This window comes from Pristiophorus japonicus, chromosome 18 (assembly GCF_044704955.1).
Source record: "Pristiophorus japonicus isolate sPriJap1 chromosome 18, sPriJap1.hap1, whole genome shotgun sequence".
In the NCBI taxonomy this organism is placed as follows: domain Eukaryota; kingdom Metazoa; phylum Chordata; class Chondrichthyes; family Pristiophoridae; genus Pristiophorus; species Pristiophorus japonicus.
Genome location: NC_091994.1, coordinates 81,177,252 through 81,201,260, shown reverse-complemented (window position 1 = coordinate 81,201,260; position 24,009 = coordinate 81,177,252). Strand labels below are relative to the sequence as shown.

Below are 24,009 nucleotides of genomic sequence, written 5' to 3'. Positions count from 1 at the left end.
TGGAGGAGGATTTCCTGGAGTGCATAAGGGATGGTTTTCTAGACCAATATGTTGAGGAACCAACTAGGGGGGAGGCCATCTTAGACTGGGTGTTGTGTAATGAGAGAGGATTAATTAGCAATCTCATTGTGCGAGGCCCCTTGGGGAAGAGTGACCATAATATGGTGGAATTCTGCATTAGGATGGAGAATGAAACAGTAAATTCAGAGACCATGGTCCAGAACTTAAAGAAGGGTAACTTTGAAGGTATGAGGCGTGAAGTGGCTAGGATAGATTGGCGAATGATACTTAGGGGGTTGACAGTGGATGGGCAATGGCAGACATTTAGAGACCGCATGGATGAATTACAACAATTGTATATTCCTGTCTGGCGTAAAAATAAAAAAGGGAAGGTGGCTCAACCGTGGCTATCAAGGGAAATCAGGGATAGTATTAAAGCCAAGGAAGTGGCATACAAATTGGCCAGAAATAGCAGCGAACCTGGGGACTGGGAGAAATTTAGAACTCAGCAGAGGAGGACAAAGGGTTTGATTAGTGCAGGGAAAATGGAGTACGAGAAAAAGCTTGCAGGGAACATTAAGGCGGATTGCAAAAGTTTCTATAGGTATGTAAAGAGAAAAAGGTTAGTAAAGACAAACGTAGGTCCCCTGCAGTCAGAATCAGGCGAAGTCATAACGGGGAACAAAGAAATGGCAGACCAATTGAACAAGTACTTTGGTTCGGTATTCACTAAGGAGGATACAAACAACCTTCCGGATATAAAAGGGGTCAGAGGGTCTAGTAAGGAGGGGGAACTGAGGGAAATCTTTATTAGTCGGGAAATTGTGTTGGGGAAATTGATGGGATTGAAGGCCGATAAATCCCCAGGGCCTGATGGACTGCATCCCAGAGTACTTAAGGAGGTGGCCTTGGAAATAGCAGATGCATTGACAGTCATTTTCCAACATTCCATTGACTCTGGATCAGTTCCTATCGAGTGGAGGGTAGCCAATGTAACCCCACTTTTTAAAAAAGGAGGGAGAGAGAAAACAGGGAATTATAGACCGGTCAGCCTGACCTCAGTAGTGGGTAAAATGATGGAATCAATTATTAAGGATGTCATAGCAGTGCATCTGGAAAATGGTGACATGATAGGTCCAAGTCAGCATGGATTTGTGAAAGGGAAATCATGCTTGACAAATCTTTTGGAATTTTTTGAGGATGTTTCCAGTAAAGTGGACAAAGGAGAACCAGTTGATGTGGTATATTTGGACTTTCAGAAGGCTTTCGACAAGGTCCCACACAAGAGATTAATGTGCAAAGTTAAAGCACATGGGATTGGGGGTAGTGTACTGACGTGGATTGAGAACTGGTTGTCAGACAAGAAGCAAAGAGTAGGAGTAAACGGGTACTTTTCAGAATGGCAGGCAGTGACTAGTGGGGTGCCGCAAGGTTCTGTGCTGGGGCCCCAGCTGTTTACATTGTACATTAATGATTTAGACGAGGGGATTAAATGCAGTATCTCCAAATTTGCGGATGACACTAAGTTGGGTGGCAATGTGAGCTGCGAGGAGGATGCTATTAGGCTGCAGAGTGACTTGGATAGGTTAGGTGAGTGGGCAAATGCATGGCAGATGAAGTATAATGTGGATAAATGTGAGGTTATCCACTTTGGTGGTAAAAACAGAGAGACAGACTATTATCTGAATGGTGACAGATTAGGAAAAGGGAAGGTGCAACGAGACCTGGGTATCATGGTACATCAGTCATTGAAGGTTAGCATGCAGGTACAGCAGGCGGTTAAGAAAGCAAATGGCATGTTGGCCTTCATAGCGAGGGGATTTGAATACAGGGGCAGGGAGGTGTTGCTACAGTTGTACAGGGCCATGGTGAGGCCACACCTGGAGTATTGTGTACAGTTTTGGTCTCCTAACTTGAGGAAGGACATTCTTGCTATTGAGGGAGTGCAGCGAAGATTCACCAGACTGATTCCCGGGATGGCGGGATTGACCTATCAAGAAAGACTGGATCAACTGGGCTTGTATTCACTGGAGTTCAGAAGAATGAGAGGGGACCTCATGGAAACGTTTAAAATTCTGACGGGTTTAGACAGGTTAGATGCAGAAAGAATGTTCCCAATGTTGGGGAAATCCAGAACCAGGGGTCACAGTCTGAGGATAAGGGCTAAGCCATTTAGGACCGAGATGAGGAGAAACTTCTTCACCCAGAGAGTGGTGAACCTGTGGAATTCTCTACCACAGAAAGTAGTTGAGGCCAATTCACTAAATATATTCAAAAGGGAGTTAGATGAAGTCCTTACTACTCGGGGGATCAAGGGTTATGGCGAGAAAGCAGGAAGGGGGTACTGAAGTTTCATGTTCAGCCATGAACTCATTGAATGGCAATGCAGGCTAGATGGGCTGAATGGCCTGCTCCTGCACCTAGTTTCTATGTTTCTATGTTTCTATGTTTCTGCTCAATTCCCTATTGTATTTATTAGTGACTATCTTATATTTATGGCCCCTAGTTCTGGTCCCTCCCACAAGTGGAAATATCTTCTCTACGTCCACCCTATCGAACCCTTTCATAATCTTAAAGACCTCTATCAGGTCACCCCTCAGGCCTCTCTTTTCTAGAGAAAAGAGCTCCATGCTGTTCAATCTGTCCTGATAGGTAAAACTTCTCAGTTCTAGTATCATTCTAGTAAATCTTATTTGCACCTTCCCCGGTGCATCTATATCCACCTAGAATGTTTAACATTCTTCTTACCCTTTTTTTCAGGCTCTCCTGAAGATGAGATACAGTTCCATGGACACCAGCAGTCCTCCAGCAATTCTCATGTGTAACTCAAAGACGGTGAGTATCAGCAGGTTATTCAACTGTGTTTAAGATCACAGCCAAGCCCGGTCCAGTCCTCGCCTGATACCCCACACAGGATTTACTATATAATGGAAACCCTGGCTGATTTCCCCACTCCCATCTCAGAAATTCTGGGCCTAATTGCAGCACTGCTGCCTCAGCTGAGATCAATCAGCTCACCATGATGAGATCTGGGGGGCTCTTGTCTGCAAGGCAGTCTATGGAGCTATCATGTGATAGGCTCTAAAACACTTATACATTTTTGTCAGGACTTACCCATTTGACAGGACTCATCCCTACAGGACTAGGAAGACGGCACCCTCATTAAACTAGCAAATATATACTTTTGTTTACGATATGGCTGTTCTAATAAAGAATCTTCAGTTGAAATTGTAACCTATTTTTCTCTTTCAGATGTTGACCAACCTCTGTGTGTTTTCTGTTTTTACAACTTGGGATTCTGACTCCGAGGTGAAAGTGCAATTACTGAGCCAAGCTGACACCTCAATGAATGCGTGATAACCTACAAGGCTACGGACCAAGAGCTGGAAAGTGGGATTAGGCTAGATAGATCTTTGTTGGACACACGGACACGATGGGCCGAAATGTGCTGTAAGTTTCTATGATTCTATGATGCACAATTATTTGTTCATGCAGACCAGGAGCAGAGCAAGAGGGAATCATATCCCAGGTGAAGTGATGTGATATGTGGCCATAAAGTGGCGTTGGGAAAAGGATGTGTGTGAGGAAGTGCTGCTGGAAGTGCACTATTGCAGTGTAGGGAGATTAGTGAACCAATCAATGAGATTCGGTTATCAGAATGGTAAACATGGCCAATTCAGATGTGCAGAGGCATTTCCCAGGAACAAAATAACCACTCTGATCCAATTCTTTGTTCTATTAATCCAGTTTATTCAGTTCAAAGATAATGGTTAGAATGTGTTGAAATACTGTTGTCCCATGTTTCAATTGCTGGCCATTGTCTAGAAGTGAAAGGCATAAGAGGAGATATTAGTAACAATGATAAAAGAAGGGCCATGCTCAGAACGGCAGATGGGAAGGCTAATGCTCTCTGCTTTTTTGCCTCTACTAAGCTTGGGTCACAAAGCAGCTGAGGCTGAGCGTGTAGGCGTGTAACCTGTGCTCGGGCCCCACTTGCGCTGCTACAAACCGAATGCCAGCAGCCCATGGCAGCCTTTCCTCTCGTTCCACCTGGCAGCCATGGAGAAAACACTTGGCTCTGCTCGGCAGCCCGCCACAGTGGCAATTCTGAGATTGGGAACTCAACAGAACGGGTGATGCAACTCTGTTCTGCCATTCTACAACGCGGGGCACTGTGCTGCTCGACAGGATGAAATAGCCCACTGACACTCCTCGGCTAGGCTCATATATGAAGGATGACTACTTGGAATCAAGGCACCGTTACCAATGGAATACCCAGCACGACTCTAAGGGCTGGACTTTCGTTTTGATTGTGCCTCCGTTAGCGCCCTGGAGGGGGCGGTACTGGGTCTGGAAATGTTTACCGCCCGGGAGCGGCCAGCTTCCTGCGCCCCGCCAGGAAATTTGGTGCTGGTTTTGCGGGGGCGCTGAGCAGTACCGCCCGGGAGCGTCGCGACGGCGGCAACGTTCTCGGTATCATCCCGATCTGAAAATTTGTTTTGAGCTGACCCTGTTGCGCCCCGAAGTCAACCCGCCTGAGAGAGCGGGTGGTCCGAGCTGTCCCGGTGGCAGTGAGGGAAGGAATGATTGCATGAGGTAAGGGTGATTGTGGGGTTTTTTTGTTTTATTTTTGCGAATTATCTTTATTTGTGGTGAGCAATATATTGACAATGTTTTTTTGTGTTTTGTTGTGCCGATTTTTTTTGCAGTGTGGCCTCTCTAAGAAAAATCCAAAGTCGGCTCTTTAGCAATGGATTTTCAGTTGCTCACCCAGCCTAGTGCCCTAAGAGAGGTGTGGAACGCCTCCCATAGCGCTCTGTTCCACTCTCAGGGCACAGCAACCAAATTTGTTGTCTGCCGTCACAAGCCATTTTCAGGCGCAAAATTTACCGACCCCCGCCATTAGCGCCCTAAGAATCCCCCAACCGAAAATCCACCCTGTGTCTTCAGGAGTAAATGAGGGAAAAACAGAACATTTCCTACATTAGTGACTACTTCCCAACACTCTTATTGTATTGAAAGCATAACACGATGGCAGCGTCGGTGCCTCTGTTATCTTTTTTGATCTTTTCTACCTTTTTACACATTTGAATTTATCATCTCTCATATCTTAGACCAACCCCATAGGTGAGTTCCAACTCCCAGTGCCTTTGAGAGTTCCTTCACTAGCCGTGATATCTCGCTAAGCTTTTGACATTGTGCCCAAGATAGTGCACATAACCACTATTCAGTTCATTATTTTAGCAACTGGAATTACCCTGGGCCTCCGCAGGATCGCTCTCCCATCCTTGACAAATGGTAGAGCATGACATCATCAGACCTCGTTTTAGGTTTAAACTATGAAACTAATTTGTTTCATAAACGATGAATAATTGAATAAATAACAGTGATAGATAATAAATAGATATTTTTACAGTCTATGTGGTTCCTCAAAGTAAAAGCAGTAAAAGATCACAATCTAAATGCAAAGCAGTTCTTTTTTTAATGGGTTTTCTTGTCATTTTGTATTTCTTACCACTGTGGGAATTGCACTAGGCTGAACTACAGCTGTTGGACATTCCAAACTTCAAGTTTTAATAGCCCCAGTTCCTTAAATATCCCTAAACACAGTTTTCTGGACTCTAGATTGATTAACTGTCACCCGCACTTGGAAAATAATTGGCTGTCCAACAGATAACTAAGAGAAGCCACACGGGGCGTATTCGTTCAAAAGTAGTTTGTGTCTTCCCTCAAGCTTTGCAGACAACCAATCCAACCCACAACATTTGTATTGAGTGAAGGTTAGGACGCGATTCTGACTAGTTTTTGTTTAAACTCCTCACGATTAGTGATTGAATTAATGAAGCCTCCACGAAGTTAAAACAAACCAGAATTGCATCATTTTTGTCACAGTCGGCCCATGTTTAATATTTTACTCACCGAATCTATCCAGGAGTTGAAGGCGGATACCCGGGTGAAGACAGTGGGTTTCTTTAGAGTATTGCAGCCCTGACTTGACCCAAAGCTGACAACACCATAAACATACCACAACCCATCAGCACCTCGGCAGTTCAAAGGACCACCAGAGTCTCCCTGAATTAAAAGAAGGATATCAAAGGTTACCAGTAGCAATATTAGGGATAATGGATATCATTACTCAACCTTTCTTAAACTGTAGTCTGAACCAACGCAAGTCCAGTACAGGCCTATCAATTTACCTCTTCACCTATATTTGAAATTTCGAAGATGGGGAATATTCCTCATGTCATTAACTCAGACCCTTTGTCCTCTCACATATAGGTATGGCAGGATTGGAAGGTACAGTTGATCTGTCAGCTCTTGGACCTGAGTTCAGATCCAACCCTGATAGAAATAGAGTAAGAGACTGTGAGATGAGTCCTGGTTTTAAAACAGTAAGGGTGCAGGCAGGAAGGAAAATATGTAGGACGGGGTGTTTGGAGCTTAGAGGTAACAAGAGAAAAAAGTTCAGAGCAGTAATGGCCATAGCAGTAACAATAAAGTAGAGAAAGGCAAGAAAGGTTACAAGAGAAAGAAAGAGATTTGATGCTAGCGGTGCGAGAGGATTACCTATCAAAGAACAAAATACTGAACCAAGGCTGTTTAGGGGGGCCTCCCCAGATATGGGAACATGACATCACCTCAGCCATTACTGGGTAACTCACAAAGGAGCATCGGCAGGGTTAGTATAACTCCTCGCTGCCACTGGCTTGTGTCCCAGAGATCTTAATTAAAGCTACATTAAAGAAAGAAGAAAGAAAGACTTGCATTTATATAGCGCCTTTCACGACCTCAGGAGGTTCCAAAGCGCTTTACAGCCAATGAAGTACTTTCGAAGTGTAGTCCCTGTAGTAATTTAGGAATTGCGGCAGCCAATTTGCGCACAGCAAGCTCCCACAAACACAAAGCGATCATTTTTCGTTAATCATTCATGGGATGCAAGTGTCGTTGGCAAAGCCAGCAATTATTGCCTATTCCTAATTGCCCGTGAAAATGTGGTGGGGAGCCACCTTCTTCAACCATTACAGTCCATGTGGTGTTTTCCTAGTGGTTTGATACAACTGTCTTGCTAGGCCATTTCAGAGGGCAGTTAAGAGTCAACCACACATTTGCTGTGGGTCTGGAGTCACATATAGGCCAGACCGGGTAAGGGTGGAAGATTTCCTTCCCTAAAGGACATCAGTGAACCTGAGGGGTCTTTACCACAATCTGGTAGATTCATGGTCACCATAACTGATACGAACCTTTTAAATTCCAGATTTATTTAATGAACTGAATTAAAATTCCCCAGCTGTCGTGGTGGGATTTGAACTCATGTGTCCGGATCATTAGTCCAGGCCTCTGGATTACTAGCACAGTAACATAACCACTATGCTACCGTTTCCATAAATGACCAGATAATCTGTTTTAGTGATACAATAGCAAAATACTGCGGATACTGGAATATGAAATAAAAACAACAAAAGATTTTTTCATGATGGTTGAAGGATAAATATTGGCCAGGACACCCGGGAGAACTCCCCTGTTCTTCTTCGAAATAGTGCAATGTGATCATTTACGTCTGTCTGAGAGGGTAAACAGGGCCTCGGTTTAACGCCTCATCCGAAAGACGACATCTCTGACAGTGCAGTACTCCCTCAGTACTAAACTGGAGTGTTAAGCTATATTTTATGCTCAATTGTTTGCAGTGGGACTGGAGCCCACAACTTCCTGACTCAGAGGCGAAAGTGCTACCCACTAATCCACAACTTGAAAAATGACCGGGTTCCCAGAACTGTCAACCCTTCTCTCGAACCACAAGTTGGCACAAAGCATTTTAAACTGAAATATGTAGAAATTACGTACATTACATCCAGATACCTCATACCCTCCAGCGCAAACCATGGTGGTCTTCACAATGTAACCCCACCAGTCACTTTGCATGCATGTCTGATGGTCAACGACTGGCAGAAGAGCCTGTTGCAGTTTCGTTGCGAGTGGCCCACCAGCTGTGGAAGTCCGGATATAAATATTCATTTATTAGGTTAAATAGCATCTGTAATAAATAACGATGTTCACAACATAGTGGTCGGAGGAATGTAATATTTAAAGCATGATTGAGGGGGAAAGATTGAGATACATACACTGCACACACACTCTTGATAGCTCTGCACACTTCCATTATGCATATTCTAGGATATTGCAACAAGACTGTGTTTGCATGCTGGTATGAAAGTAGCAATAATACCATATCAGAGAAAAGATTAAAAGGCTTTAGTAGGACTTGGGTAATAGCAGGAGGCCTCCACGAAAAAGTACAAACATTCTATTATTCTGACAGGATCAATGTTCCCATTTGAATAATGGCGAATATTATTATACAGATCAGCCATGATCTAATTGAATGGCGGAGCAGATTTGAGGGGCTGAATGGTATACTCCTGTTCCTACGTTCTGAATCTGTAATTGCTTTAAGGTCATCCATGGAAATGGAATTCCTTACTTTGAGGAAGATTTCCTTAGCAATACTGGAAACCTGTCATTCATAAACAGATTTATGATCTTGCTACATGTAAGGGTAGATTTTACAAACTTCTATTCCCAGCACAGAGCTGGGAGTGTGTATCGAGAATGGAAGTCATGGCACCACGCAGGAATATTCCATTCATTAAAATTAATAGACGAATAATTTCCACAGAGCATAGTGAATTCCCAATATGTACTCCCAGGACGCAAAGCACTCCGCTGGGATCACAAATTCATTAAATCCACCCTATAGAACACAGAGGAAAATGGTGTACAGCTTTCCCATTTGATCTAAATGATACAGGTTGAACTTCCCTTATCCAGAACTCCCTTATCCGGAACCACCCCTCATCCGGAACCATTCCCAGCCACCGGGTGGCGCATGTGCAGAACTCCGACATGAACAAATTGAAGTCCTTCCTCGCTGTCGACTCCCATAATCACTGGCCCGACCGCTCGATCCACCGCCCCCACCGCCCTCCCTCCCTGCCATGATCTGTCTGCTGCAATCCCAGCCCCAAGCCAGCCGGCCCCGATATCCCCTTGTTCAGTACCCGTACCATCCAATTTAACGTGACCACCCCTCATCCGGAAAAATCCCTTATCCGGAATAGGCCAGGTCCCGAGGGTTCCGGATAAGGGAAGTTCAACCTGTACAAGTGAGAAGAGGTGAGCGAACGCAAGTACTCTTGCCTTGGCCGATTATGCTCTGTGTAGTGGATTCAGCTTAGCTGAGTTACTGTGAGTTTTAGGCTGTAGCTACTTTGGCTTTGAATTGGCAACTGTGCACTACAGTCATCCTGTTGTTAAAGTCATGTATTACATAACTGATGTTCCACCAGGCGCATCTGAATCAAGCTCACATTGTTACAGCCTGTTCTTTAACTCTCCCTTCAGTCCTAAAGTTGCTGGCTCATTTTGGGATACAGTTACAGGGTGTTGGGCACCATGCTGTAACTCAACCAAGTGGTCATCATTTACATGTGAACCATGCTCATATCAGAAAGAAGCAAAAACAAACTTCCATTTACATAGCACCTTATCAGTCCTCAGGACGTCCGCAAGCACTTCACAGCCAATGATTTACTGTTAAACATTTCACAGTTGTGATGTGGGTAATCGTGGAAAGAGTATAGCAGAACTCAATCATGAGATTAGCCTATAGCCACATCCATGTACTTTCTAACATAGGTCACTGAACACTGGGAACCATGGATTATTTTCATCCTTCCTGACCCAAAGGCACTGAACTAAGTTGTAGAACCTTTACTGCTACCCTACTGGATTTAAGTTAACTCAGCGCAGACCGAGGATCAAACTGGGGCCTTCTTGATCTATATAGCTCAGTATTGCAATGGGAAGTGGTTTACCCACTAAATCATTGTGCAACTCACATATATTACAGTGTGTTAAGATTCTCATAATGTGAATGTAAAGGTAGATGAGAGGGCAGTTCGGAGGGCCTCCTCGTAGGACTGCTCCTAGACCTGGCCATTAACTGGTCCAGGCAGCGGGAGGTCGAGGGGGTCATTCAGCTTGACTGTCTGCCTCTCTTCCACGGTTACATTCGAACCAGGGTATCCCTGGAGATGGAGCACGCGGTGTCCACCGGTACGCTCGCGGCCTTCCACGAGAGGCGGGCACCGAAGAGACTGGAGTGCATCATCACCCCCGGCAACCAAATTTTAATTTGACCGTTTAAAGTTAAAAGTTTGATTTTTTTAATTTGGCGGTTTTAGTGCCCCTTTTATAAGGGGGCACTTGATTTATTGTTTTACCAAAATAGTTGTAAAGGTAGATGGAGCATCTTTTCCACAAAACATAGGTCGCTTATACTTCAAAATATCACCTTGTGTACATAGCAAAATCCCCCTGTTATCAATAGCATCTAACAATAACTATGCGTTAGATTCGACATTCAACATATTTTAAAAAGGAAGTTTCTTGAATGTCTTTGCTGAAAGCCAGTCCACTAACTGTAGTACCAACTGTAGTACTGGACACACAATTAGTAGAGTCAAAGGAATCTCGGCATTGACTGCCATTCACAATTCTCTTCACCGGTTGCATTTTGTGAGTTCTTGCCTGAGCCTGTAAAGGGAGCTCTGTCTGGGGAGTGGGTCATTCCATCTGAGTGGCAATGAAACCAGAGTGGGAGTGGGCCTACCCTGCAGAAGGGTTCTTCCCAGTGACTAAGTGCCATGGATGGTCCCTGCCCATAACCCAGTCAATTTCAGGGCTCTGGGTGAATCAGTGAGCATGGTAGCAGAAGACAATAATGGATAAAGGAGAAAGAATGCCAAAAAAAAAACCTCACTGGAACAAAGCAATTCTCAGGTAAATACACCAACATCATCAATTTGATTTTATATTTACCTCCTTCCTCCCTACTAGAAAAGCACGCAAAGATTTGACTAGAAGTGCAGGCTACTTACTGTACAGTCGTCCCCATCCAGTCACGTAACAGGGATAGTTATTCTCAAAGATGTCACCAGATGAAGGAATACAGGCAGGCTTGACCTTGTCATTCAAGTTTGCAGGTTTGGAAAGCTTAATCAAAGCAATGTCATTCCTAAAATGAGAATTGATACGTCCTTACTACACAGTATAAATGCACACGAGGCCCATGCTTGAGAGAAGGTCAGTCTGTGACCTGTCTTTTATTCCTTAGCACTCAAGTGATGAAGGTGGGTGGAGCTTCCCCTTTTATACCTGAAGGTCCAGGTTAGGAGTGTCTCCCACCTAGTGGTCACTGTTCTCACGGTGTACAACTTAGGTCAGTTTATACATGGGTTACAATGCTGGTTGAATACATGACATCACCTCCCCCCCCCAAAGTCTTATTGGGATCACAGGTTGAGTCTCTCTGGTGGTTTACGCTCCCTTGTAGAGCGCCTGAGTTGGGGCTCCGGTTGTTGGGCGCTGGCCTGAGTGTCTACTGTTTGCAGTGCCTCAGGCCTGTCCGGACTGCCCACAGTGACTGGGCTCTCCTCCCTTTGGTTCTGGTGTTCGGTCACCTGTGGTGGAGTGAACTCTATATCGTGTTCTTCCTCTGCTTCTTCTATGGGGTTGCTGAACCTCCTTTTTGTTTGATCCACATGTTTGCGGCAGATTTGTCCATTGGTAAGTTTAGCTACCAGAATCCTATTTCCCTCTTTGGCAACCATAGTACCTGCGAGCCATTTGGGCCTTGCAGCGTAGTTGAGGACAAAAACAGGATCATTTACATCAATACATTGCGCCCTCGCATTCCTGTCATGGTAGTGATATTGTGACTGGCGCCTGCTCTCGACAATTTCTTTCATGGTGGGGTGTATAAGGGATAATCGGGTTTTGAGCGTCCTTTTCATTAGTAGCTCTGCGGGTGGAACCCCTGTGAGCGAGTGTGGTCGGGATCTATAGGCCAACAGGAGGTGTGATAAGCGGGTTTGGAGGGAACCCCCTTGGAATCTGAGCATCCCCTGTTTGATTATCTGCACTGCTCGTTCTGCCTGGCCGTTTGAGGCCGGCTTGAACGGTGCCTTTCTAACATGGTTAATTCCATTGCCTGCCATGAAGTCCTGGAATTCAGTGCTTGTGAAGCACGGGCCATTGTCGCTGACCAAGATGTCCGGTAGACCGTGGGCGGCGAACATTGCCCGTAGACTTTCTACCGTGGCAGAGGATGTGCTTGAATTAAAAATGTCACACTCGATTTATTTGGAGTAGGCGTCTACTACAACCAAAAACATTTTCCCCTTGAAAGGACCTGCGTAGTCCACATGGATGAGTGACCAAGGCTTGGCGGGCCATGGCCAGGGGCTAAGGGAGGCTTCCCTGGGCGCATGGCCCAGCTGGGCACACGTGTTGCACCTGCGAACACAAAGTTCCAGATCTGCGTCTATCCCTGGCCACCAAACGTGTGACCTGGCAATTGCCTTCATCGTGACAATGCCCGGGTGCCCATTGTGGAGTTCTCTGATGAACACCTCTCTGCCCATCTGGGGCATGACTACGCGGTTTCCCCACAGTAGGCAATCGGCCTGAATCGAGAGTTCATCCTTGCGCCTGTGAAATGGTTTAAATTTCTCAGGGCATGCCCTGTACGTGGCTGCCCAGTCCCCATTCAGGACACATTTCTTGACTAGATACAATAGCGGGTCTCTATTTGTCCAGACTTTAATCTGACGGGCTGTCACGGGTGAGCCTTCGCTTCCGAAAGCTTCAACAGCCATGATCATCTCAGCACCATGCTCGGTAGCCCCCTCAGTGGTGGCTAGTGGGAGCCTGCTGAGTGCATCGGCGCAGTTTTCGGTGCCTGGTCTGTGCCGAATTGTGTAGTCATAGGCAGCTAACGGAGTGCCCACCTCTGTATGCGGGCCGATGCGTTTGCATTTATAGTCTTGTTGTCGGCCAAAAGGGACGTTAGGGGTTTGTGATCTATCTCCAGCTCAAATTTCCTGCCAAACAGGTACTGGTGCATTTTCTTTAACGCATATACACATGCGAGCACCTTCTTTTCTACCATCCCGTAGCCCCTTTCTGCCTGGGACAGACTCCTGGAGGCATAAGCTACCGGCTGTAACTGACCCTTGACATTGACATGCTGCAACACATACCCGATACCATAGGACGACGCATCGCACGTTAACACAAGTTTCTTACATGGGTCATATAGCGTTAACAGATTGTTGGAACATAACAAATTGCGTGCTCTATTAAAAGCCCTTTCCTGGCTGTCCCCCCAGACCCATTCGCGACCTTTGCGTAGGAGCACGTGTAGCGGCTCTAGCAGTGTGCTCAATTTGGGAAGGAAGTTACCAAAATAGTTCAGGAGCCCCAGGAACGAACACAGCTCCGTCATGTTATGGGGTCTGGGTGCTCTCTGGATCGCTTCCGTCTTGGATGCAGTAGGGCTGATCCCGTCTGCTGCTACCCTCATCCCCAGGAATTCTACCTCTGGAGCTAGGAAGACGCACTTCGCCTTTTTCAGTCGCAGACCTACCCGGTCCAGTCTGCGTAGCACCTCCTCCAGGTTGTGGACATATTCTTCAGTATCGTAACCCGTAATGAGGATGTCGTCCTGAAAAACCACCGTCCCTGGAATCGACTTGAGGAGGCTTTCCATATTTCGTTGGAAGATCGCGGCGGCCGAGTGAATCCCAAACGGACATCTGTTGTACTCAAACAACCCCTTGTGTGTCGTGATGGTGGTCAGCTTCTTCGACTCACTCACCAGCTCCTGGGTCATGTAAGCTGAGGTCAGGTCCAATTTTGAAAAAAGTTTGCCACCGGATAGCGTCGCAAAGAGGTCCTCCACTCTCGGTAGCGGGTACTGGTCTTGGAGTGACACCCGATTGATGGTGGCCTTGTAATCGCCACATATCCTGACCGACCCATCCGCCTTGAGCACCGGCACAATCGGGCTCGCCCAGTCACTGAATTCGACTGGCGAGATGATGCCTTCCCTCAGCAGGCGGTCCAATTCGCCTTCTATCTTTTCCCGCATCACGTACGGCACCGCTCTGGCCTTGTGGTGTACTGGTCTGGCGTCCGGGTTTATGTGAATCACTACCTTGGCCCCCCTGAAAGTGCCAATGCTGGGTTGAAATAATGAGTCAAATTTGTCCAGGACCTGTGAGCATGATACTCGCTCCACAGAGGAAATTGCATTGACATCGCCCCATTTCCAGTTCATGACAGCAAGCCAACTCCTCCCCAGTAGTGCGGGACCGTCCCCTGGGACAATCCAGAGTGGCAACCTGTTCTCCGAATCTGTGTGGGTCACGACTACCGTGGCGCTGCCTAGCACTGGAATGATCTGCTTTTGTAAGTCCGTAGCTGCGTGTCAATCGGCGATAATGTTGGCCTCCTGGCCTTGGATGCCCACAACTTTTCGAACTGTTTGATACCCATCAGGGACTGGCTGGCACCCGTGTCTAACTCCATTGATACTGGGATGCCATTGAGGAGCACTTTCATCATTATCAGTGGCGTCCTGGTGTATGAACTGTATACGTGCTCCACATGAACTCGCTGAACTTTAGCTTCCAGCGATTTCCCCCAGTGTCCATTTCTGCAATTTCTGCAGATATTTTGCTCATCTCTGCAAACTCCGGCTGAATGTATGCCTCCACGCCTCCAGCATGAGTTGCGGTTTGAAACAAAAGGTCCCTTGCCAGTCGATCGTCCCTGACTGCCCCTGTTATTGTCCTTGAGTGCACCATTAACAGGTGTTGATAGCCCCATTACTGGCCGCATTGTCCCTTGCAATGGCGTGAATCGCTGTTCAGCTTGCCATTGTCTCTGTCGAACTCCCCCTCTGGGTTCGACTACATGTTGGGGCATGCTTGACTGCCCTTGTCTGCCTGGAGAACTGTGTGCTGCTTTAACAATGTTGAATCTCTGTCCCAACCATTCCTTAACACAGTACCTCTCGTCTGTTCTGCTAGTGGCCATGCTCGCGTGGTTTAAATCCCAGTTTCTTGTCGCCATTGACACGTCCTTACTACACAGTATAAATGCACACGTGGCCCATGCTTGAGAGAAGGTCGGTCTGTGACCTGTCCTTTATTCCTTAGCATTCAAGTGATGAAGGTGGGTGGAGCTTCCCCTTTTATACCTGAAGGTCCAGGTTAGGAGTGTCTCCCACCTAGTGGTCAGTGTTCTCACGGTGTACAACTTAGGTCAGTTTATACATGGGTTACAATGCTGGTTGAATACATGACAAGAATGTTTCAGGGAGTTGTTAGGCAAGCAGACTTGTTTAGTGAAGGTGGGGCTCGATTTAAAGAAAGGATAAATGCAGCTGGTGCATCTTTTGCAACGTTGCTTGTATGCTGTGGAGCAGAGGGCTGTGAATCAGCAGGCTGGTGGGTTGCCAGTGTGGAGAAGGAGCTGTTATGAATTCGCTTCATGGGTTCTTTGCTTAAGAATTCATAGCAACACATTGCTATTAAGAACTAGTTAGTTTATTAGCAAAAGGTTTAACAATCACACCACACATTACCGGTTTATCCACCAGGCTCACAACCACCTGCCTCATCGTGGATCCCCCGAACTCAACTGGCTGGGGTTTTATTGAGTCTTGTGAACATCACATGCCTGGCTAAGCCACTTCCAACTCAACAGCTCTACAACTATTTTAAGTTGAATCTGTAAATCAAATGCAAATCAAATGCTCCCTTATTAGTCCCTCCGGCGCCCACCTCTCGTGGAAGGCCACGAGCGTACCAGTGGACACCGCGTGCTCCATCTCCAGGGACACCTTGACTTGGACGTATGCACGGAAGAGAGGCATGGCCCCCTTGGCCATGCCCTGGAGCAGGCCCAAGAGAAGGCCTTCCTACCTGCCCGCTCCCCTCCGCACAGGATGCGATAGCTCTACAACTCTTTTGTTGTGAACAATAAAAAAACATTAAATCAAAGTCAAGTGCCCCTGACAACAGCTCTACAACTCTTTTAGAGGAGACAAAATAAAACATTTAAATCAAGTACCGGGGCCACTCCAAACATTTTCCAATGCCCTTTTTTGTTTTTTTTTGGATTTTTGTATATTTTTTTTGGGCATTAAAATCGTATATTTTACAAGTGCCCCCTATAAAAGGGGAGGGGGACACTAAAACCCGGCAATTAAAACAAATTAAACTTTAAAACATATAAATTAAAATTAAAATTTGGTTGCCGGGTGTGATGATGCACTCCAGCCCCTCCGGCGCCCACCTCTCGCGTAAGACCACGAGCGTACCGGTGGACACCGCGTGCTCCATCTCCAGGGATACAACAGCTCCACAACTCTTTTTTTTGGGGGGGTACAAAATAAACATTAGATCGCGTGTCCCCTGATCTGGGGGACACTCCTGACACTTATAACTGCCCTCTTTTTTTTTGTGTTTTGTTTTCTTTTGTGATTTTTTTTGGGCAATAAAATCATAAATTTTTACAAGTGCCCCCTATAAAAGGGGAGGGGGACACTAAAAACCCGGCAATTAAAATAAATTAAACTTTAAAACATATAAAATCAAATTAAAATTTGGTTGCCGGGGGTGACAATGCACTCCAGTCCCACCTCTCGCAAAAGGCCGCGAGCATACCGGTGGACACCGCGTGCTCCATCTCCAGGGACACGACGGCTCCACAAACCTGTGAGCATGCTCACAGGTGCATACATTACAGTCCCATCCGTGTTAAAACTGCAAGTCAGTTAGACAGTTTCATGCAGACCGACCGAAAGAACAAGCTCAGCACCTTACCCACAGGACAGGCAACTAGGGTTCCACTGAGGGTGAACGAAGATCTTGGCAGCAGCTATAGTCTCTACAGAACTGTCTTCCACACTCCTGTCATACTCCCCGAGCACCACACGGTAGGACCGGCCCGAGCTTTGAAGATAAAATGTAATATTAAAGTAGTGTAGTGATGCTTGGTGATAAAGGTATCGGGGTACATTTTCATCTTTAGACCTCTTGGTGTAGAGCATCAGAAATCTGGGGTGGTGGGACTCTCATGGTCGAATTACCAATATGTGCTACCCAGCATGCGAAGCTCTGTACCAGGAGTGTGAAAGACAAAAATATACTCTTAAGGTTAGAAATTGACGTTGCTGATAATGGTTGCCAAACACTCACAGCATTCGTATGATATTTCTCTGTCTGCAGTTTTAATGGAGGCAATAACCTGGGTGAAGGTCTCCAGTATAATAGTGGACAGAAGCAAGTCACACAAATGCAGTAAGCCTCCCGTGGCCTATATTGGAAACAGTAGTTGCAAAAGTTTTTTTCTCTCAGAATAGACACTCACTGGATGCAGTGTCCCGCCGTCACTACCCAGTCACTGTCAATGAGGCTTCCTCCACAGGTGTGGGAATAATACGACCCTCTGTCCACTTCCAAGGAAATCTACCAACAAGGACAGAGAAGATTATTCTGGAGAGAGAGAGACAGAATACCCACAGAAGTCAGTCACCGTTATTCACAGCCATCTATTGGATCCCCATTTCCTCGGGAGCCTACTCATCATCATCACAGGCGGTCCCTCGAATGAGGATGACTTGCTTCCACATGAGTTCACAGACATTTCAATGAAGGACCCTACTATCAACAAGGGCAGACATCGATGACGAGGTCCAACACCGCCTCCAGTGTGCCAGCGTAGCCTTCGGTCGCCTGAGGAAGAGAGTGTTTGAAGACCATGACCTCAAATCTGGCACCAAGCTTATGGTCTACAAGGCAGTAGTGATACCCACCCTCCTATATGGCTCAGAGACATGGACCATATACAGTAGACACCTCAAAGCGCTGGAGAGGTACCACCAGCGCTGCCTCCGCAAGATCCTACAAATCCCCTGGGAGGATAGGGGCACCGACGTCAGTGTTCTCGCTCAGGCCAACAACCCCAGCATCGAAGCACTGACCACACTCGACCAGCTCCATTGGACGGGCCACATCGTCTGCATGCCTGACACGAGATTACCTAAGCAAGCGCTCTACTCGGAACTTTTACACGGCAAGCGAGTTCCAGGTGGGCAGAGGAAACGTTTCAAGGACACCCTCAAAGCCTCCTCACCCACACCTGGGAGCCCCTGGCCAAAGACCGCCCTAAATGGAGGAACAGCATCCGGGAGGGCGTTGAGCACCTCGAGTCTCGTCACCGAAAGCATGCAGAAAACAAGCGCAGGCAGTGGAAGGAGCATGTGGCAAACCAGACTCGCCGCCCACCCTTTCCTTCAACCACTGTCTGTCCCACCTGTGACAGAGACTGTAATTCCCGCATTGGACTGTACAGCCACCTGAGAACTCACAGAGACTGGGGATTGAACCCGAGACCTTGTGGCCTGCGGGGCACAGTACCAATATATTTACTGGTAGGGCAAGGGGGAAAGCTAAAAGTATTCTTTTTCAATCTGCGATGGCGTTCATCTGCAACTTACCTGCCAAGGCCAACTGTATGGCCTTGCATCTATTCCATTGACCACCCTTGTGTATGACGGATAGCTGGGGTTTCCACAGGCATTGGCTGAAAAGACAAATGTTGGTCCCTTTAGCAGCAGTAACTATAAAATGGGGCATTTCTATCTGTAAGGGTGGTGATTGGACCTTAAAGAAGTATATAAAATATATTGAGTAGTTTAGAGTATTACTTCAAGGTAGAGCATGGCAGTAGGATAAGGGGCATAGGTTCAATCTGGTTCAAAGGGAAATTCAGGTATGATGTCGGGCAGAATTTCTTCACACAAAGGGCTAAAAATGTGTTTGCTTCGCGCCCCCATAACCGGCCGCTAAGCGCTTACTGCTCGAGTGCCACGCTGTTAGTGCCTGCCGTGAACTTCATTGGTGCTTTCGCGGCAGCGCTATCAGTGAGTGCTCTCTAGCGCCGCCCACTTGGTGACATTGTGAATGTGCAACGCCACGTTAGCGTTGTGATCCCGAACTTCGCTTCTTTCGCCTGCTGTAGCGCCCGGCGCCGTCACCAACAGGGAGAGCAGGTGTTCCGTGGAAGCTCCCGAGGCGATATTATAAAGCAGGAGCAGACGGTTGTTCAGTGTAAAACCTTTTAACATTGCTGTGATTCTGTGAGGCCTGACCTACCGCTGCTGATGTTCCCAATGCTCCCTTCAAGTTACTCTCATTTTTCGGCTGGTCCAGCTGACCTCCCTTTTTGGCATCGGATGCCGGTTTCCTAACGCCAGAACGTCATTATCCCTGGAGCATTACTGCCTTGTAGCGCCCTAAGGTTGGTGTGGAAACGCTTCCCTTAACGCTCCACTTCCCTCTTGTGGCGCTAATAGTGAATATCCCAGTTGGAGGCGCTAAACATCGGCCGGCGTTAAAATTAGCGCCCGGGCAGTGTCACCGCCTCAAACCGGGCTATAACCAATTTTTAGCCCAAAGTGTTTGGAACAGACGTTTGGGTGGAGTATGGAGGTGAAAACCATCGTCTGGTTCCACGAGCCGGTCTTGTATTGGGAGAGGCGGATGGGGTAGCTGCAGCTTTCTCCTGAACAATGAGCTAAGATGGCCTTTCTTGTTTACATTTGTCTCGTGATCTCTTTAGCATTCGATAGCGGTGCACAAAAACACCAAGAAAATGCACTCCATGTACACTGTCATTCAAGAATGAAATCAAGTTACATTGCTCCTTGTATCACACAGAACAATTCTGACTTCACTTTCCAGCCTCTTTTTGCAGTAACCTATGCTGGGGGGGGGGGAATGCGGTGGTGGGGGGGGGGGGGGGGGGGCGGGGTCCGGGGGCAACCAAGCAGTCTGTTGGAAGCCATGTTTTATGGATGCCTCAATCTCCGACAGGAGTCCAACATTGTTGCTGATTTGTGTATTTCCCGCACACGGCGGGGCTGCTGTTTACTGGAAATGGCAAATATAAACACCAGCCACACGTCGGCATCTGTGCCATGATCAGTATTGGCATTGGATTAGCAACAGGTTGGTTGTCGACTTCTCAGCTGATTTATAATGCAGGGATCGCAAAATCATAGAAATTTACAGCACAGAAGGAAGCCATTCAGCCCATCGTGTCTATGCCGGACGAAAAAGAATTACCCAGCGTAATCCCATTTTCCAGCGCTTGCTCTGTAGCTCTGTAGGTTATAGCACTTCAAGTGCACATCCACGTTCTTTTTAAATGCAACGAGGGTTTCTGCCTCTACCATCCTTTCAGGCAGTGAGTTCCAGACCCCCACCACCCTCTGAGTGAAAAAAGTTCTCCTCAACTCCCCTCTAATCCTTCTACCAATTACTTTAAATCTATGCCCCCTGGCTATCAACCTCTCTGCGAGGGGAAATAGGTCCTTCCTATCCACTCTATCTAGGCCTCTCATAATTTTATACACCTCAATCAAGTCTCCCCTCAGCCTCCACTGTTCCAAAGAAAACAACCCCAGCCTGCCCAATCTTTCCTCATCGCTAAAATATAAGAAGATATACAGAACGGAATGGTGAATGGATTTTTTAAAAAGCAACAGAAAAAAACGATGTTTTGCACTTGATGCATTTCTGAAACTTTTTTTCCATGACCTATTAATCAAGGTGAGTGATACTTCAAACTTTCCCATTTTAGCGCCCACAACATCAAACACTCCCAGGTCAAATACACAACAACGAGATGCAGAATAAAGCCTCCTCTCCCCTGCTGTAATGCTTGAAGGGGAAAAAAATACAGGGCTATGTCAAAGAGCAAGGGAGTTGGATTGATCGGATCGCTCTGCCAAAGACCCTGCACAGGCACGATGGGCTGAATGGCCTCCTTCTGAGCCATACCATTCTCTGTGCCTCAGCCTGAGGTAGTAAAGAAACACGATTTGAAAAGAGTAGCAACAACCAGGGTGACATTTCGCAGTCCCATGCTAGTTATTCTATGGCCCCTCTGAGTGAGAATGCCAGTTGCAACCAAGTTATGGTCAGTTTTGTGTTGTGGGCTCTGTCCAGGATTAAGACCGAGGAGAATTTCTGCATTTCTCTTCAACAGATAAATGACAATGTCAGAATCTTTATGCTCAATCGGGCGCAACAACACCTTAAACATCAGATGACTTACCGCTGGCCACAAGCAGCAGGATGAGTAGGGCTTCCATTATTCTCTTTAGGCACGGGCAAAATAAATGAACAGCAGGCATTTTATATAAACTCAGACAGCACAAGGTCAATCATTACCTTTCCTGAATTTGAAAATATGCATTAAAAATACCGATACACACTTTATCGTATTAAACATTGATATCATCCCTTCAGACCGGTGTCAAGGTTACCCTATTTTTGTTTACTGTATAAACCTGTGGACGAGGTATTTTAGGGCTGAAATTGCCCCTATTTTGTGCGCCGCTGTTGTCTTTTCGTCCGGGGGCGGGGGCAGCGGTTGCACCTGGAGCGAAATTGCCCCGAGATTTTGGGGGCGATTTGAAGTTAGCGTCACGCCCCACAATTAGCACCCCGAGCCACCGTGCACCGGGCGATGAGGTCATCAGCGTGCGCGCGACCCCTCACCGCCCCTGGGGGAATTTGCCCCGTGGGCCGCGAAGCTGGCGGACATTCACCCGGGGCGCCCCTTAAAGGGGAGGCCGTGTGCGCCCAGGGCCGCCATTACTGTTTTGTCGGCTGGCCCTTCCGTCGGTCTGACAATGGCTGACCTCGTCTCGACCGGGCCGCCATCATGCAACCCGCCACTCCTCTTTGGGCTATTTCCAGCATTTTCTGTTTTTATTTCAGATTTCCAGCATTTCCAGTATTTTGCTTTTGTATTCGGGTTAAGCCAGTTGTGACTTTTTATGTTGAGGTTAATTTGAAATTGTGAGTGATGATATTGATTATTTTTTTCAGTCCAGTCCTCTCTCCTTTTCTCTCTCGATGTTTTTCTTGAGGACATTGATCCTTTGTGGGGATGCACTTCCAAAGGCACTGGCTGTTCTCAGCAAAGGGTTCAAGTGGCCACCCTTTACATGCGAGCCTGGTCAGTGAATGTCGGCTGACTTTTGGATTAAGAACATAAGAAATAGGAGCAGGAGGAGGCCATTCGGCCCCTCGAGCCTGCTCTGCCATTCATTAAGATCACGGCTGATCTTCTACCTCAACTCTACTTTCCTGCACTATCCCCATATCCCTTGAGTCCCTGTTTTTCTGAGAATCGTGCCATTTACATTCCTGAGAGCAAATAGATAGGGCCTCAATTTAATGTTCAATCCAAGAGATGACATCTCTGACAGTGCAGCGCTCCTTCACTATTGCACTGAAGTGTCAGCCAGGATTAAGTGCTCAAGTCTTGGTGCGGGATTTGAGCCATCGACCTTCTGACTCAGAGGCACGAATGCTACAAACTGAGCTAAAATGTTGCAGAGTGAAGAATTCTAAAATTAATAGCAAGTGATGTGTTGGAAAGCTCCTTCCAATCTCCTCCTTCTCTCCAAGGCTGCGTCATGTTCAACTGTGATAAATGTCACTCTTATCTAAAGTATACAGGCAAATCAAATAAAAGTGCAGAAAGACCTCAATGTTCTCAAAGAAAGAAAAATGTGGGATGGAAAGTACCAGCAGACACCTGTGTCAGAGTAATTTACCCCAAAGCAAGTAACACCAGTGCCAGCTACTTCCATTTATCCGAATAAAATAAATTGGATGTTTTTTTATTTATTCATTCACAGGATGTGGGCATCGCTGGTAAGGGCCAGCCAACATTTATTGCCCATCCTACTTGCCCTTGAGAAGGTGGGAGTGAGTCAACTTCAAGGTAGAGTATGGCAGTAGGATAAGGGCCGCAGTCCATGTGGTGATACTTCTTTGTAGCAGTTTAGTTCAACTGAGTGGCTTGGTCAGCCATTTCAGAGGGCAATTAAGAGTCAACCACATTGCTGTGGGTCTGGAGTCACCTATAGGTCAGACCAGGTAAGGACGGCAGATTTCCTTCCCTAAAGGACATTAGTTTTTACAGCAATCCAGTAGTTTCATGGTCACCATTACTGATGCTAGCTGTTTATTCTAGATTTATTTAATTAACTGAAGTCAAATTCTATAGCGGCCGCAGTGGGATTTGAACTTGTATCTCCAGATCATAGAAACATAGAAACATAGAAAATAGGTGCAGGAGTAGGCCATTCGGCCCTTTGAGCCTGCACCACCATTCAATAAGGTCATGGCTGATCATCACCTCAGTACCCCGTTGCTGCTTTCTCTCCATACCCCTTGATCCCTTTAGCCGTAAGAGCCATATCTAACTCCCTCTTGAATATATCCAACGAACTGGCATCAACAACTCTCTGCGGTAGAGAATTCCACAGGTTCACAACTCTGAGTGAAGAAGTTTCTCCTCATCTCAGTCCTAAATGGCTTACCCCTTATCCTTAAACTGTGGCCCCTGGTTCTGGACTTCCCCAACATCGGGAATATTCTTCCTGCATCTAACCTGTCCAGTCCCGTCAGAATTTTATATGTTTCTATGAGATCCCCTCTCATCCTTCTAAACTCCAGTGAATACAGTTGATCCAATCTCTCCTCATATGTCAGTCCTGCCATCCTGGGAATCAGTCTGGTGAATCTTCCCTGCACTCCCTCAATAGCAAGAACGTCCTTCCTCAGATTAGGAGACCAAAACTGAACACAATATTCTAGGTGCGGTCTCACCAAGGCCCTGTACAACTGCAGTAAGACCTCCCAGCTCCTATACTAAAAACCCCTAGCTATGAAGGCCAACATACCATTTGCCTTCTTCACCACCTGCTGTACCTGCTGTACCTGCATGCCAACTTTCAAGATCATTGATCTAGGACTCTGGATTACAGTCCAAGTAACATAACCACTATGCTACCATCCCCGTATTGACAGTCACAGAGATGTTAATAAATCTACTTGATTCAAATGGAAGTTGAGAAAAGATCAGGGTGACCACAGTGGGTGGAAGGATTCCCCGATGGAGTTAGCCACGCATGGACTAAGGGACGAGTGAACTTGATGGGTCGAAAGGCTCTTCTCATACTCATCTTATGTTGAACTTGCAATTCACAAGTTTGAAATCTAAAACCAGAAG

The 24,009-nt window shown here is 46.6% G+C and overlaps 1 protein-coding gene across 1 annotated transcript; it reads right to left on the bottom strand.

Annotated features, from left to right (window-relative positions):
* Window positions 1-3,789: 3,789 nt before the first annotated feature.
* LOC139228790 (proproteinase E-like) lies at window positions 3,790-21,070 on the bottom strand. Its single transcript, XM_070860161.1, has 8 exons — window positions 21,034-21,070; window positions 18,410-18,495; window positions 17,281-17,378; window positions 16,734-16,862; window positions 10,938-11,074; window positions 7,843-7,985; window positions 5,920-6,072; window positions 3,790-3,821 (listed from the first exon to the last, which is right to left on the bottom strand). The coding sequence occupies exons 1-8, from the start codon at window positions 21,068-21,070 to the stop codon at window positions 3,804-3,806; spliced, it is 801 nt and encodes a 266-aa protein (XP_070716262.1). The 3' UTR covers window positions 3,790-3,803.
* Window positions 21,071-24,009: the final 2,939 nt, after the last annotated feature.

Bases quoted from the DNA above. Each gene is read 5' to 3' on its own strand.
- LOC139228790 (XM_070860161.1), bottom strand. From the start codon at position 21,070: ATGGAAGCCCTACTCATCCTGCTGCTTGTGGCCAGCG. The intron at 18,496-21,033 runs GTAAGTCATCTG...TTGTCTTTTCAG, and splicing joins CCTGCTGCTTGTGGCCAGCG to CCAATGCCTGTGGAAACCCC. The intron at 6,073-7,842 runs GTACGTAATTTC...CTTTTAATTCAG, and splicing joins ATGAGGTATCTGGATGTAAT to GGAGACTCTGGTGGTCCTTT.